At 36.1% G+C, this 17,646-nt stretch overlaps 1 protein-coding gene across 2 annotated transcripts; it reads right to left on the bottom strand.

The window, feature by feature from the left end:
• Window positions 1-4,595: 4,595 nt before the first annotated feature.
• On the bottom strand, window positions 4,596-15,895 carry LOC118269849 (uncharacterized). 2 transcript variants are annotated; one of them, XM_035585186.2, is made up of 6 exons: window positions 15,697-15,895; window positions 14,936-15,001; window positions 9,710-9,799; window positions 7,176-7,278; window positions 5,572-5,620; window positions 4,596-4,828 (listed from the first exon to the last, which is right to left on the bottom strand). In XM_035585186.2, the coding sequence occupies exons 1-5, from the start codon at window positions 15,791-15,793 to the stop codon at window positions 5,575-5,577; spliced, it is 402 nt and encodes a 133-aa protein (XP_035441079.1). In that variant the 5' UTR covers window positions 15,794-15,895; the 3' UTR covers window positions 4,596-4,828; window positions 5,572-5,574. The 2 variants fall into 2 exon arrangements, with proteins under 2 accessions (XP_035441079.1, XP_035441078.1); XM_035585185.2 differs by lacking the exon at window positions 5,572-5,620.
• Between the last annotated feature and the right edge of the window lie 1,751 nt (window positions 15,896-17,646).

The raw sequence follows: 17,646 nt of genomic DNA, 5'->3' as shown, positions 1-17,646 counted from the left end.
GCTTAACTGTGTAATCGAACGAAATAGCGTCGATACATCCGTATTATGAACAACAAATCGTTGTATAAAAGGGCCTCCTCCATTAGTGGTCACTAAATGGCGTACCGAAAATTAATAAAACCTTTACAGATACCTCATTAGTTTAATTAAACGGCGATCATTACCGTGGGGTAAAAGAATAAGGCTCTAATTTGGCCGGCGCCACACTATTGCCATCTCAGGCACGTCCCTACAAATTGATACAGGGTACGTGAGCCACTCAATTCGATGACGCTCATTTTGGGTTCCGTACACAGAATGACTAAGGAGAATTTAAGAGGGAAGTGATAAAGAACTATTTTGTCAACGACGCGACGTCTGCCCTCCATGAGTGAGGGACACTCATGACACTGGTGTGAATAATGAACTACCTCGAGTAGCTGCCACTATGACCGTATAATTCATGCATTAGCAGTCTCCGTACTTGGAAGCACGTGGTTTTCTTACAATTTAGAAGGGGAATTCTAGGAACTAAAGCAGAAACAGGATTACCAATCTAAACACCGACATTGATCATATCCAAACGTTGTACTTCAGATTAATATTTCATAATAATGACTGGAAAATTACAAGAGTTTTAGCAAATGACAAGACCGATAAAATTAGCATTACGAGTAATGTGCGTACCGCGGGGAAGTGCCGCGAAAGGGCTCAATGCGCGGTAGGGGAGGGGGGAGCTCGTCGATCGTCAGACATCGTTAAAAGCCGCTTGTCCCGCCGTTTGTTGCGAGTTTTCACAAGTTCCACAGTAAATGGGTGCCGACGCCGCCGCTCCCACCAGCTTCACAATTTACTTTTTCATCTTTCACGAAGGGCTCTTGTTGTTATTTGACATTAGGTACGCTTTCACGAAACAAGCTTTTAACCCTGTCGCGTTTGAGGACGCTTAACGTCATTAAGTACACAACAAGCGAACTTCGAACACCCTCATCGGAATTTTTCACATTACACAAAATTGTTTCGGACTTTTGTCTCGTGAAGGGGTCAGGTACCGCTGTTATTGTAACTTTATTGATTTCCACACAGCGGTGGCTCTCCACTCATATCATTTGGGAACGAGACACTCGCAGTGGACAGTGATTATGTGACTAGACCTTCGGAAAAAGGTCTTCAGGTCGGGAAACACCTTCTATTAGGAATAAGTGACCCAATCCACTTGAGTGGACGCAATTTTGCGGAACCTCTATCAAGTGTAGTTTGTACAGATTGCTTATGTGGGTCACGTATTATTCAATAAACCCAAAATTAATACTAAGTACGTGAGCTGCGTTGGTGAATGGCACTTTTCTGTTATTTTGCTCTAATAAAGATACTGACCGCGCGCCGCCAACTATTAACTTGGGCAAAACTCGCTCCTGTCATTCGAACAGAGAATTTATGTGAGTATAATTATTTCATTTCTGGCGAAGTCTTGCAATTTGGTGCGAAAGTTTCTCAGGCGGCGCGATATAATTATTTAACCGCTATAATTAATAAGGCGCTATAATTTGGGAACAGCCGGACGAATTGAGCGAGTCGTCATGGCGCTGCCGGCGGGGCTTGGTACGCGACGCACGTCCTTTATTAATTTTCAACGAAATAGAATCAAATTAGAGAAATTGTTTGCCGAGACTAAGTTTCAATTATGGTTGGACCCTGTCTTTAATTTAAAAGTTGCTTCTTTTATTTAATTTGTATGTTGATTTGGGATCTTCAAAGTATCTCGTGAGAGTGCTCAGTTTTCGAATTGAGAATTTAACAAAACGTGATGTTTGACGACAAAAAGAAATAAAAAGCAATATCTCTCGTTTGCAATACATTTCTGTCATACACAATAACCTGCATACAAGAAATAAAGCCATACAACCATACTTTAGAACTCGTGAGGAAACCATAGAGATTGTTCTCTCAAACTTACTACCACACTACTCCAATTTATCGTGAAACCAAAAAAGTGTGGGTACTAATAAGTGGATGGGAGAGGAAATCGATGCTGACAGCCTCTGGGAAACATCTTGAGAGATAGAATTACGAGAATCTGAGGGACTAGGAGCCACTCACGATATTATACCATTCGTACCAATTGTATCTTTGCAGGCTGCCTTGTAGACAAGTGGTTGCAAGCGTGAATCTTGAGCGAAAATGGTTTTATATTCGATTATCAGTTATGGCCAAGTATGTATGTTCGCTGTTTGTGAAAAATTCTCAGTGTAGGTTATTATTAGTCTGGAATGGTAAACGGTATGTAGCAATACATTATGCCCTATTTCATGAAACTTTTGACCTAACTCACCGAAAATGGATTGATATACGTACACCTTTTTCTACTCTTTCAAGGAATAAAAGAGGTGATATTATGTTGTCATTTTTGTATTTTTTCCTAGATTGGTTTCTGTGAACCACTGCTACACAGACACAGATAAGCAATTTTTGAAGGCACCGTTGTTTTGAAGCGAAATCCCCGTATTGCAGTCCGAGAATTGAAAATAATTGAAACCATACCTCGGTCATGGAATTGAAAAAGCGAGATAGAGGTATTACGTTTTGTGCTGAAATACTGTGAATTCTTTTTCAAATTTAAAAATGTTGTAGCAGAAATATTAAATAAATTAATGAATACTAAAATCATTTTACCAGCGCTAAATTAAAGAATGCATTACGTGCCGTAATGTGCCTCTGCCTACCTCTTCGGGGATATAAGGCGTGACGTCACGTTGCGAAAATTAAAAAAGTAAACAGGTTGCATATTTTCCTGGATTGTAGAAATGTTTGATTCATTACCAGAGAGTAAACCAAATTGACATTAAATAATCTTCAACTAGACATCTTGAAATCTATGCAAAGCACAGTCACAAAGTCACGAACGAAAATTTTCAATTCACTCGAAATCAAACAGTGTTCGCGTTCATTCCGCTTAACTGTAAAAGTGCTCAACGAGCTCTCTAAACTTTATAACATTGTCTTACAGACTGAATGCATAAACGAACAGTAGTGCTATTCTGTAAATGGTAAAATCATCTCGCAAATCACACATAAAAAAAAACATTAAAAAATGCCAAAACGCAAAACGTCAAAATATTACGCTTATGTAACGCTGCGTAGTTCTGTCCACTTTCGTCATCACCTAGTGGCGCTAATGTCGAACGCACTTATAAGGTAAGCGTCCACAAGCTGGCATCATACACATTCTGTATGACGTCATCAGCACGCATCGCATGTAGACTTTGCGGATGGATGGATGGATTGATTAGTGGACGCAATTGTATGAGTTTATACAAGGCAAACTCAAATCCGTTGCGTACGATGCGTACGAATGGACGCTTACCAATAATCAGAAAATGAAACTAATCTCAACCCTGATTCTGAGTACGTTTTTTACGTTAACGCGATCGACGCGTTTATGACGTTCGGTGCTCTAATTGGCTGCTATAATTGACCAACCAATCAGAGGGCTAATCACGGTAACGTTTCGATCACGTTAACGTAAAAAAAAGACTCAGGAATGACTGTGCAAAATAAGTTTTGAGAATAGTACAGCAGTTCCGAATGTCTTGTGCTTAACATAATTTTCTTTTATAGTACAAGTTTGTGCATAAGACTCCGTAGACGATATACTAACGCCTGCATCGCATCGTTTCGGGGGATCGTTCTTGTAAAACATTGTTATGACTTGTAGATTGTTCTGCTCACACTGTTTCTTTAAGATTTGTGTGATTGCCATGTTTTACTGATCTATGTAAGTATGTAACAACTGTCTCGTTGGTCGAGTGGTCTCAAGTTCGACTGTCGGACAAGGTGTCTTGGGTTCGATTCCCAAGTCGGGCAAAGTATTAATGGGCTTTTTCGGTTTTTCAAAAATTTCTTTGTAGTAGCACGAAATCTGGAATTGTGCCCGGTATATGGCAATAGGCTCACCCTCTATTACATGGAACTTATGGTGACTTATATATACAAATGGTGAAAAGTTGGTGTACATTGTATTTTATTTTATTCCATAAGTACAGATACAGACGACAGATGAAAATCATATAGCGGCATTGCGTGCCGTAATGTGCACCTCTGCCTACCTCTTCAGGAATAAAAGGCGTGACGTTGCTGTCTATGTAAAGATACGTAAACGCAACATGTTGTTGAATGATTGAAGATCAAAACATGTTTTGCTTGATTTTCCTTGAATTTATTTTGTTCGCACGTGTTCACTGTATAATGTATTTTATATTCCGGAACAAAAGTTCAATAACTCAATATCAGCTTAATAGCTGATATTGAGTTATTAACAAAAACATAATTGTTTTTTGGTTACTCACGTAACTACTTGATGATTCATGAGCAGCATTTGAATATGAGCCTCTAGCATTTCTTGAAACTAGTCGAGCTCATGATAGTTACGTGAGTAAGCCGAAAAACATAATAATGAATTTAGTATGTCTCACGAAAGTTATAATATAAACTTATATCGACCTTTAGTGTCATCAAAATAATTTATTTGCTTCAAAATTCCAATATTTATCCATAAGAATAAATAACGTTACTTTTATGAGACATTATTTAGGGGAATCATAAAGAAAAATCGACAATCAGAAAGTAATTTTCACAATTTATTTCGATCAAACATATTTTGCAATTTAGTTTTCATACATTTGAAATAATACGATCACAAATAATGTTCTAAGTATACAGATAACAACTAGTGACTAGTACATAATATATATAGAGTGCCTAATGAAGATATATGCAACATATATAATAATTATATAATTTCTTCTACTCTACAGGCTCCATATTGTTGTCTACGCGAGGACTCTCGGTACTGAAACAAAATAAAAACTTATTAGAAGAAGCATAACAGTAATAGTTATTAACATAATATTTAAATTGTATGTTCCAATAAATTTTAGTCTCATTTAAAGTAGGCGTTCACAGGCCCTCATCGTACACATCGTACGCATTCCGTATGACGTCATCAGTACGCATCGCATGTAGGCATTACTGATGATGCGGTCCGTACGATGCGGATCAGTGCACGCAGTTGTATGACTTTCTATACAAGACAAACTAAAATCTGTTACGTGTGGTGCGTGCGATGCGTACGACGCGGACCTGTGGACGCGTACCTTAATAGTAATAGTTATAAACATAATATTTAAATTTTATGTTCCAAATATAAATGAGACTAAAATTTTCCATTAGCTAATGGCGTTCATGGCCATGACCAAACGAACTCCTAGTGACTTTAAAGAGTTCAATGCCATAACACATCTCATTTGTTATTTATTACACATGTACTGATGAATTATAAATATGATCATGTCATAGAAGAAAAAAGTATAATATGAAATGTATGAGTAATCTAGTAACTATAATTAAAAACAAGCTAGCATAATCTATGCATAGGTAGACCGCTCTAATAAAAAAGGCACGGAAAATCCGTTCACAACGCGTCGCGTCGTGCTCCGTTCAATTCACGGCAGTATAGTGGCACTTTTAGAAGCCACAAAGCGGACTCACAAAAGCTCAACCAACATAGAAATTGAGTAAAAAAGTCTGTATTACCTATCACCACCACCCCCTTTTGCCGTACGGACAATAGTGTCCCTCTTCCCTGCAACGTACACGATAACATGAATTGACTGAAACTCCTGAATTATAAATAACTTTAGAAAAATCTTTGCAACGTGAGCAAGTTTGGAAATTTTCCTTTTAGCAGGTTCTTTGGCTCTATTCTTTACTTCCTTCACCCCGACACTAAGTGTGGCAACACAAAAGGCTGAATGTTTGAATACGATGCTCTTAAAAAGTTTTTAAATAAAGTCCCCCCATAATCTCTTAAATGTTTGGAGTTTTAATAGTTAAGTATTTTTTCGTGAAAGTCATAAAAAACGGAGTGTTAAGTTTTTTTGCCGTAAAATAGACATAAAATCTATTCATTCATGAACAAATAAATACATAATACAGGAATACAGTGTATTCCTAACTCGTAATTAAATAGACCTAGTGCGCTTTGAAACAGTTACCTCCCTGTTGTAAACCATGTTTATTTTCAGATCGAAATGTCCTCCGTATTGGTTTGGTTTACGTATATTCCAAACTTCATCGATATTCAACTGCTGTGGGGTGATTGGGTAACAAGTACCGAAGTGTCAGTAGGGGACGAAGTCCAACGTGGCTTTAATAGTTACAGAATTGAATCCTTACTGGACATTCACTGTTCTATTTCAAACTTAACGGATTACGGATAAACTTATTATTTTAAGATTCTTAAATCGTCTATCTACTATCTAATTGGCATGCGTGAATTCATTTTACCCCACCACCACTAACAACAGCCTATAAATGGCCAATGCTGAACAAAGGCCCCTTTTCACACATAGAAAGTTTGAGCGCCACGCTTGCTGAAGGCGGTTTGGCTTAACTAATTTAAGTATTTAGTATTATTTTTATATTTAGCATTTTAATAGAAATCCACCCTAGTGCCAAACGTAGGGTCATGATAATTAGCTTAAGATGCTGTTCTGCTGGCAAAATTATAATACTCTGCTCATCTACTTCAAGTCAAGTACTGTTTTAGGTGTGTATAAAATAAATACGAGTTCAGTTTTCGCTAGGTTACTTTTCTACAACTAAGAGAATAATACTAAAGACATAGGTATTCCGTACACGAAGGTAGCTAGCTTAGTAGCTTCCTAGTGACTTGTTGAACGCGATAACAATGCAGTGGCGTGTTCCGCTCAGAACTTACTCTGTCGGACCATTCCGAGCGACGTTACAATGTTAGCGCACACAACTGTTTACCGAATTGTGTTTAGAACTAGCACAGTCACTGACAATGAACGATTCGTAGTTAAATTCCCTCATGTAGAAGAACAAAGTCTAAGTGCCTGTCTTACCTATCACATTTGAGTAGATATACAGGTTTTTTGATCCACCATAATATCAAAATTGTCCGCAATACAAGTCGATTTGATAAAATGTAAAATACTACCTATGCTTTTGGGGATGATTAAATAAAAATAAAGACCATACAGTGTACACTTCAATTGTTATGATTTATGAATGGACGAAGAATGGATAATTTGGCGATCTTAAGGAAAGATAGGAAGACGAGTACTACCAAAACATTATGAATGATGATAACAAAATTCCCAATAATAGCTTACGCGTAGTAGGGATGTTTCCCTTGCATGATGAGAGAGATGGCAGTTTTAGAGCCACGCTTGCCCAAAGAATCGCCAGACCAGAGCTCCTTACTTAACATGTGATCTGAAATAAAATACAACGTAAATTAGTCGAACACAAAGTCAAACAAACTTAGACAAAGGCACGGTATGTGCTTAGTCACTTGTATTTACAAAGAATTTCAATAACAATCCGATTCAATTACCATACAGTCATTAAACCGTGATTAACAGTAATTTCGTGAATCCCCCAAGTAATTGTAATACAAATATAGCTTAAAGGATCACAAAGACAATAATACATTCCCACCACACACATTAATGAATACTACCACGGCAAAGAGTCGTGCAAACACTACGAATTGTCTCTTTAACATTTTAAACGGTGCAAAAGCAACACCTTCAATGCAAACCACATTTCCCACTAAGGTGGAAAATAAAATAACGAAGGTGGAATAGAAACAGTTATATGAAACAGAATAAAACTCCAGCGACCTTAAGCCAACACTTATAAATGGAGCAAATAAACGCTGACTGTAACACCGACGCTTTCCTAACGTTTCAAATAAAACGGTTTTGTAACGTTCAAAACCGTTACGTCGTTGTGATTATTGCACAATATTTTTCAAGCACATGTTAAGGAAAATAATGGCGTCTCGTTCTATTTTTATTTCCAACGAACGTGTTTAAGCCGCATTAAATTTCTACTACGGTTTCTAAAAGATTGTGTACTTAAAAATATATTTTTAGTTGTGAAATGTGGTTCAGTCTCTTTTTTAAGTGGATACCTACTTCTATGATTAAAGATAATAAAAACATTTTTTTTTCAAATTACTACAATTTTTCATTTTTGTAGTGCTACAGTTATGAGACTGGTGTCTGTTAGAGGTTGAACCTGTGTTACAGATCACCAGGCCCGGGTGACCCCAGGAGATATTGAATTTAACTATGTGGATAGGTATAACAATAATAAACAGTCCTTATTATCCGAGCACTAGACTATCATATTTATTAAGTCTTTGACTGCCAATAGAAAACTGTTGAAAGCAAATCGTCCGCTAACGTCGATCACCGGTGACCACCGTGGCGTTTATAGTGTTAATTATCTTCAATGCACATCCTCAGTCATGTGAAAAGAGGCAAAAATTTTCCCCAAAAATCTTATCAAAAAAAATCTCAGGTTATCTCAATTTTGAAACTCCAAAACGCAGTCACTAGTAGCTCTATCCACTTGACAAATTTTCGGGTTTCTGGCTACCCGCAACGACTGGGTGTTCGTGTAACAACCGAAGCTGAATTGCGAGTCAAATATTGGTTTTTCCAATCACCCTGGACGCACCTTTAGGAGCGAAATCAAATGCAAGCACTCTGAACTTTGATTCAATTCAAATTCTGTTCTTGAAATTGTGACATAGCTGGCATAAATCAAAAAGAGAGCTGGTTACTCTGCAGTTTATGTTCAGTTTTATGCAATATTATTGGCGCTGTAGTCGCAAATGGGGTACCTATAGCGACGTGCACCGAGTTGGATTCTAACATAAAAGAAATGGCTACATTTTATCGCGAGTGCTACAAGCTTCTGTCTTGTTGCCGAACTGATTTACTTCGTATAAAATTTGAATTTGGTTCTTACGTGCACGTTCGCGTCACGTTCCGTCATACATGTATTTTGGAAATATATACCATCGTGTATCATACTAATATTACAAATGAGAAAGTTTGTTAGGTTGGATGTTTATCCGGCAATCACACTGAAACTATTGAAGAGGTTTTTAATGAAATTTGGTATACAGACAGGAAAAACTTGGGTGATGGGATGAAGGCGAAACCGCTAGCAAAAACTAGTATATAAATAGGTGTAATAAACTAACTGGTTAGTCACATTTAGTTGCATACAGTGTAAAGATTAAATTTTAAGCTTCAACCTCTTACGCTAAGTAACAATATAAAATTATATTCTTCAATCCAGCACTACTTAATTATAAGCTCAAAAAAGTCCTTTCATAGTTCAATCTCGTAATAACTTCGTTTTCAATTTCATTTTTAACAACGGATTGAAATTGCCTTGTAAGCGAAATTTATTTCGTTCTCATTATTTTATTGTAATATTATAACGAAACAAGTCGTCATTATTTCACCTGAAGAAAATTGGAGCTCGATCTGGCTATCAGTTGCGGCTTTACCAATAAAGGATTTAAGTTATTTTGACAAAAAAATAAGAAGATTTTCTCATAAAATACTTAGATATTAGACTTGTCTATAATCAGATTACTTACGGTGCTTGTTTTTTAGGTCTCAAGGAGCTTTAAGGGTTCTACCTATATTTTCATCGGAACATTTAAATGATGCCCTTATTAATCAATAGTAACTCCTTAAAAGCTCACTGCCTAACTTAAGAGTAGGAACTGGTTTTTAGGTAGTCAGGAGTCTGTCCCAGTTCCTCCCTCTTTTGGGAGAAATCATTCGATGATTTTCATTACAAAAAATCTCCATATTAAAAACTATAAAATACTTACTCTTGAATGCGTTCCCAGTTCTCTTTCTGTATTCTTGCTCAACGGCTGGAAGAAGACCGGGATACAGCGATAGAGGAGTCCGGTAGAAGTCTGGAAACGTAATCATATTTTAATTCCTAAACCTGGAGCTTTTGTAACAAAGCGGTAATGCCTAACGACCTGATGTAAGTAATCGCTGCCGCCCATGAAACACCTGAGTGTACGGGGGTTGCCGGCCTTTTAAGGGTTAGTTTTTAGTAATCGGGCCTCCAGTTACCTCACTCACAGTAAACACAACACAAACGTTGTTTCACGTCGGTTTTATGACAGGTTGCAGGTCGACTGGCGCATTCTGCTTAAACATGGCTCTCTGTAACCAATGAATAGGAGATAAAAAAACATAACTCTTACTGTTAGATACTATTTCTATACTGAATCAATCTTCATTTTGTTACCCGCATACCAAATAACCAGGTGTTCTGAACATGTAATAGTTACAGTCAATACATTACATAACAAAATAAGTCTAACTGTCTAATATATAAGTGCTGTCTGGGATTTCGGGGCTGGGTATTTCATCGCCCACGGCCAGACACAGCTAACTATTCCATGAGGAATACAATAAATAAATGGAACTCAGATAAAGATTTATTTTAAGAAAGACAGATGACATGCTTTCCAGGCGTAGAACGTAAGGCACTAAGTCAAGAATTTCGGTTTTGCGATATAAGATTATTCAAAAAAATCTCTTTTAAGATGCCTATTCAAAGAAAAATATAATCTATGCAGCAATACATGTGGCTCGAAACAAAAGTGATGAAAAGTAGATTTAATATGAAGATCTCATAAAAAGTTATTACCTTCTGTGCAATGTATATCTATACATATAATAAAATCGTAGAAAAGTGCTGTCTGTACATTGAAAATAAAAATAAAAAAAATAGCAGGGGTTATTGTTATGTCGATGTCGAACCCAAAAATTTAATTAACTTTTTTTTTGTCTGTTTGTCTGTTTGTCTGTTTGTCTGTTTGTCTGTTCGTCTGTGCGCGCTAATCTCAGAAACGGCTGATCCGAGTTGGATGCGGTTTTCACGAATATATTGTGATGCTTAAATTTACATTTAGTGTTTGTTTCATGTCAATCGGTTCATAAATAAAAAAGTTATGTCAAATTAAAGAATCACGTCGAACATTCTATGCTTATACCATTAGTCTCCGCAACTATTTGACGGATTTGGTTGAAATTTGGTACAGATATAGTTTAGAACCTTAGAAAGGACATAGATATATTTTTATTTTAAAATCAAAAAATAAAAGTAAGAAATAAATTATTTATAAATAATTCTATGTCGATCGTTACACGACTTCGGTTCATGTTATTGTTTTAATTTATCGAAAAAAGTAAATAAATAGTAAAAAGGTATGAAAAAAATAATATCAATATAATAAAACATTTAGTACAAAGAAAATGCTAACGGAGTATAGATAATTCTATGTCGATCGTTACACGACTTCGGTTCATGTTATTGTTTTAATTCATCGAAAAAAGTAAATAAATAGTAAAAAGGTATGAAAAAAATTATATCAATATAATTAAACTTTTAGTACAAAGAAAATGCCCGAACGGAGTATAAATAAATAATCCAAGTTGTCTTTATCCTCGATAGATGGCGTTGGGATCGAAATAGATTGCGCTATGGTTTCGTTACATTCATTTAGTTGGGTATCGGCCGAGCGCTTCGGTACTATCGTAGAAAAAGTGTATTATCAGTCGTATGATTATTTGTCTGTAGTGGTCCTGCTGTTTCGTATATTCTAAATTGGTTTCGTTGTATTTGTCAATTAATAAGTTTATTTGTTGGGTTTTCCTGGTTTTTTGGTTAAACTATTTAACGTAGGTTTAGTTTGATATCGATTATTAGTAGTTACTGTAGTTAGTTTTTTTAATAAAATTGTAAGTCTAATTTTTTTTTAATTAGATTAGATTTAAGTCGTTTCTTTTAAATTATTTAGTTTAAGCTTGGTTATTATAGCATAGAGGATAGGTTGTAATATAGTTTCTTTTTTAATTGTTATAAATTCGTAATTCGTAGCTTACTTTAGTTTTAAGTTAGTTTAAGTCCGTTTTTACCCGACTGCGCCAGAAGGAGGGTTATGTTTTTCGAGTGTATGTATGTATGTATGTATGTATGTATGTATGTATGTATGTATGTATGTATAATTGTTTGGCACGCTCTGCAGCCTAAACGGCTTGATGGATTTTGACTTGAGAGGTGTCGTTAGATTCGTATTTACTGTGAGAGTGACACTGGATATATCAAAATAATAAAAAAACAAAATGGCGGATTTTTGGCGCCAAATTCGAATATTTCTCACTCTCTAGCCTAAACGGCTTGATGGATTTTGACTTGAGAGGTGTCGTTGGATTCGTATTTACTGTGAGAGTGACACTGGATATATCAAAATAATAAAAAAACAAAATGGCGGATTTTTGGCGCCAAATTCGAATATTTCTTACTCTCTAGCCTAAACGGCTTGATAGATTTTGACTTGAGAGGTGTCGTTGGATTCGTATTTACTGTGAGAGTGACACTGGATATATCAAAATAATAAAAAAACAAAATGGCGGATTTTTGGCGCCAAATTCGAATATTTCTCACTCTCTAGCCTAAACGGCTTGATGGATTTTGACTTGAGAGGTGTCGTTGGATTCGTATTTACTGTGAGAGTGACACTGGATATATCAAAATAATAAAAAACAAAATGGCGGATTTTTGGCGCCAAATTCGAATATTTCTCACTCTCTAGCCTGAACGACTCGATGGATTTCCGCTCGATAGGAGTCGTTTGATTTGTATTTACTGTGAGAGTGACCCTAGATATATCAAAATAAATAAAATAATAATAAAACTAAAAAAAATAAAATAAAAAAAGTAATTTAAAAAACTAAAAAACCCGACTGCGTTTCTTTAAAATATTAAAATGAAAAAACCCTAAAACAAGAAAGTCATCGTAAAATTTAAGCAGTCGGGACCCATTCTGGAAAGCCAGCCGTATGTGCCCTCACAAAGTCTTTATATTTAGAATGGGTCCCGACTGCTTAAATTTTACGATGACTTTCTTGTTTTAGGGTTTTTTCATTTTAATATTTTAAAGAAACGCAGTCGGGTTTTTTAGTTTTTTAAATTACTTTTTTTATTAAACTATTTTTTCAATGCCCTAAGTGAGTATACATCTATTAAATTCAAACGCAGAGCTCATTATGTTGATTTTTGAAGAGTTCCCTGGAATATCTTCCACATCTCATTTTTGAAGAGATCCCGCGAGATCGGGAACTATGTGGTTAAAACCAAAAATTTGCCGGAAGTCACTATTCCACGCGAACGAAGTCGCGGGCAAAAGCTATCTATACTAATATTATAAAGCTGAAGAGTTTGTTTGTTTGATTGTTTGTTTGAACGCGCTAATCTCCAGAACTACTGGTCCGATTTGAATAATTATTTTTGTGTTGAATAGTGCATTAATCGAGGAAGGCTATAGGCTATAAAACATCACGCTATGATCAATATTAGCCAAGCAGAGCGGAAACCGCGCGGAAGTAGCTAGTGTCTTATATAACCTTTTACATAAAGGAATGTCTAGGTATCATCATCATCATCAGCCTATAGCAGTCCACTGCTGGACATAGGCCTCCCCAATTGTTCGCCACTTTGCTCTATCACTAGCGAATCGCATCCAGCTCCTGCCAGCCATCCTGCGCAGATCTGCTAATGTCTAGGTAACTAACTAGTAAAAGTAGTAATTCCAGACATAGTGCCTTTTCAGTCTGCAGCGACGTTTTTTTGTTCTTCAGAGATACGTACTTTAATCTCGTTCATTCCTAAGGGCCCAAACTCTCCGATCAACTATTAAAAAATATACAACAAAAAATCTTTACAGTACAGTTCGGCTTTCAAGACATTTTTCGCTTTTCAAAAAGAAAATTGTTGCTTTTGTTATTCATGGAAGCGTTTAAAAAACGAATAATGTTTCTTTTATATCTTTTGTGGGCTTCGCAAAATGATACAATGTGGAAAAAAAATGTTTTTCATTACGAAAATTTGAATGACAGCCTTGATACGTCGCATGGGATGCTAACACTGAATTATGCAAACAAACATACATTTTAACGAACACACAATGAGCATTGGATTGATTTAATTCTGGCTGTGATGTTGTTGATTTTTTTGTTTACCTACATTAATATTTCGTTGGGAAACATGGACAAGAACCAAAGAACTGGACATACGCTTGTGCTTATGTCCAGTTCTTTGGAAAGTACTATTCACAATTTTATGGTTTAACTTCGCGATAGGTCTACGAGTCTTTATGAAATTGGAAAATGGCATTTCTACTCATAAGTGCAGGTACCTAATATATATCACAAAAATTCAAAAGTATACAAAAACAATCTATGTATTTTATTGACACATTGTAACAGGCTACCGGGGCTCCAGCTCAAGGCAGGAGAATGATAAGATTTTTTTTTAGTCAGTAAGAGCCTCACCCTACGCGGAAGAAGGAATTGGATGTTTTTCCCCCTCGAAAAAATCTCACCTTTAACCATATACACATTAAAAACGGCCTATAAGTAACAGAACCACATACACAGAAATATTAATATTATATCTATAGTACCAGCTCACCTCAATGAGCTTAAAATAAATTAATAAAGGCTCAAAACAGAATTAAAACAAAAATAAAATTGTAATGCAATATTATAATAACTTGCGGTTTTATTGAATTAAGTAGGACAGCGGGTAATTATAGAATTTTTAAACTCGACCATTACTTTATCAGGGTTTTATTTCTTATTGAATTCTGGTTTAATGATCCTGATCTTTTTGTAAGTGAATTATTATGGTTTTCGGCTTCTCACGTAACTGTTTGACGAGGAACCCGGTTAGTTTCAAACCATGCTAGAGGCTCATATTCATGAGTATCTGCGATACACGATGTGGCGACTATCGCGCTGCTACTACTTTTTGTAACATAAGAACTAAACCCAGAGCTTTAGCTAAGTTAGGATAAATATTATTATAATTGACGCTGTACCATCAACACCCTATCATACTCCACTGACCAAGGACATCTACATGAGAGATTTTGTCATAATTTCCACACTTGCTATGATTTGCTGGTTGAAGATTACAACTTAAGAACCTATTTGAACAATAAATTTTATCAAAATATTAAGTAAATACTTACATAACATGCGCTCCCCAGATGCAGGTCCTTCCGACATGACGTCATCAGTTCGTGCACGCAAGTAATCTGCCAGTAAAGGAAAACGAGGTTAATATATAAAACGTAGATAATCTAAAACCAAAAGATTTTTATAAACTACAAAGATCAAACTCGCTTTAATTAAAGCTCTCCTTTTGAATTAATGTCGAATATATTCTGTACCTATGTACATAGATGTTCGCACAAAAAAACCTTTCCACGATTTCAACGGAATGAAGATATTAAAAATTCGTAATTATTTTTTTATCAAATTCCGTTTTACATCACCGAGTTGAAAGGCAGTCTTTGAAATCATAATAAACCTTCCATCTTTTATTTTCGAAGAACGATGAAAGCAGAGAATGGGCCGACCGGCCCGCGAGCAGGATATCCTTCGTCGAAATAATTAACTCCGTAAATGGTAAAAACAATTGAATTTATCTCAATTTCGCTCTTATATCAAAAATAAAAGATGGCACGATTTCTAATTAAATTTCGAAATTCCGACGAAATAACTTTAATATAAATAACCGATGAGTATCTATGCAAGCAGGGATTAATGAAGGCAGACAAAGAAAAAGAAGTTCCTATGCTAACGTATTAATGGCGTTCTATTATTTGACTATGTACCTCTGAAGGTAGGTGCGTATCTATTCAATACACTGAACACACAACAATAACTCTTAATTTAATACAAAGAGCGAAAAATAAGAAAAGATCAAAATCAATGATCAAAAACGCACCTTTATAGAAATTGAAGCCGTCCTTGCCGACATCGGAACATTTCGCGCAGGGAGCGATGGCAAGCAACGCGAGAATTGATATAAATGTTTCCCGCATTTTTGTGGCCGTATATTAAGACTAATGAGCTACCAGGACATAGGATCGCGGACGGTGAGGATTTATAGCCGGTAGGAATGCCACTGCCGGACTACATCGCGGTTCCCCTTTTTATAATTTCTATCCGATATGGAAGGTGCGGTTGTGTAGGTTGGTGGAGAGACGAGGTTCGATTCTGTGTTGGGTTTGGGTGTTTCGAATTGAGTGTTAAGAAAAAATGGAGTATGTATAAGGAAATCTAACGGTAACTAATGTTGTTTTGATCTAAAACAAAAGAAAATGTTATTAACCAAAAAATGCTAAACTAGACTGAAAGAGAGAGAAGATCTATATTTCAAAGTGTCTCCTAGTTTAAGGTTAGTCATATTTTTTATTTTACGTAAAATAATATCTATTTCCCTATTTGTATACAAGTACTTATGATTGAATAACCGGTATCCATAAACGTATATTAAGTCCCCAAAATACAGTCATAATCGCATAATTCAAATCATATTTATGTAAAAAAGAATAATGTACGAGAGTGAAGCTACCCTGAAAAAGGTCGGGTTTGTATGAAACTGGCAATGAAGTGTCGTAAAAGGGCCAGTCGCAGCCACATCATGCAACCGAGATATTGCTGCCCATTGTCCCGGATTCCCGGACTTTTCTGTACTGATACTGATTTATGTTCCGGGTTAAGCTCACTCAGCAGATGATACAGGTGTTTTGTCACAATAAGCTTTTGGCATTTCTGTTTACCTTTAACTTCGAAGAAAGGAATCGAGTTGGCCTTTTTGCGACACAATGGTGTTATTTTGTGTGACAATTTTTCTTTTCGCTTTAGTCTTAGACAAGATAATATCTAAAATCTAGATCAATGTTAGAATTCTAGCCTTGTTTTTCACCCTCAAAAAATTCGATACCTCAACCAAACACAAACGATAATCAAAATGATAAATCTAGCGTCCTAAAATATTCAAGTCCCGTTTCAATCCCGGTGCGGGATCCCGATAGGTAACAGCACTACTTCAGAACGACGGGGCGCCCGCTACGATGGCCACAACCTTATGCAAATGACATCCCGGACAGACCCGAGATATTTTCTTATATAAAGGTGATTGTTGCGATTCTAATGGCTTCCTCTGCATCTGATGTATATCAAGGCTTTATTTACGTAAAAGGTTATGGATATAAATAAATGGTTTGTTCCTTCTATGAATGTCAATTTATGAGGGACTTTTATTAGGGTGCTTCTTTAGTTTTATTGTAGGGATCCTTTGTTTTGATAGAACTAAGCCTAAGGTATATGTATGAAAGTCGTTTTGTATACTTTTGGCCAAGCTATATACCTCTCTACCTTTATGTATCACTACACATTAATAGTCGGACGAATAATTAGTTTTCCACAATCAGAAAGTAATCTCAAACAGCCGCATTCTTGGTATCTCTCGACCCGGAGCGGGCCTTGCTAATTCGCACCATCTTGATTCCGAGCTGGCCTTGCAGAATTAAATGCGAGAGACCTAACAAGCTTGGCAAATTCTACAGCGACCGAGAAAGTCACCGCGCAAAAACCGTCTATCTCCAGTAGGTAAGAATTTGTTGAAAATTTTATTCGTGCAATGCTTACATTTATTGTCATTACCGTAAAACCGTTTACGGCGAAAACCTGGATTCCCGAGGAAATACGTTGAATGGAAATGAATACGAACGAATACGAATACTTACAATTATTGTTTGTTTTATTAACGAGGATTAACTTGCAACGAGAAATGTAAAGTTAATTGGGATTATGGTATTGTTGGACGACATTATTACTGGTAATTGGATCGTTTGTTCAACGGTTTAAGTCTCTGATTGGTACTTGTTAA

Source organism: Spodoptera frugiperda, chromosome 30 (genome assembly GCF_023101765.2).
Source record: "Spodoptera frugiperda isolate SF20-4 chromosome 30, AGI-APGP_CSIRO_Sfru_2.0, whole genome shotgun sequence".
Classification (NCBI taxonomy): domain Eukaryota; kingdom Metazoa; phylum Arthropoda; class Insecta; order Lepidoptera; family Noctuidae; genus Spodoptera; species Spodoptera frugiperda.
Note: the sequence above shows the minus strand (reverse complement) of the source record. Positions and strands in the feature narration are given on the sequence as shown.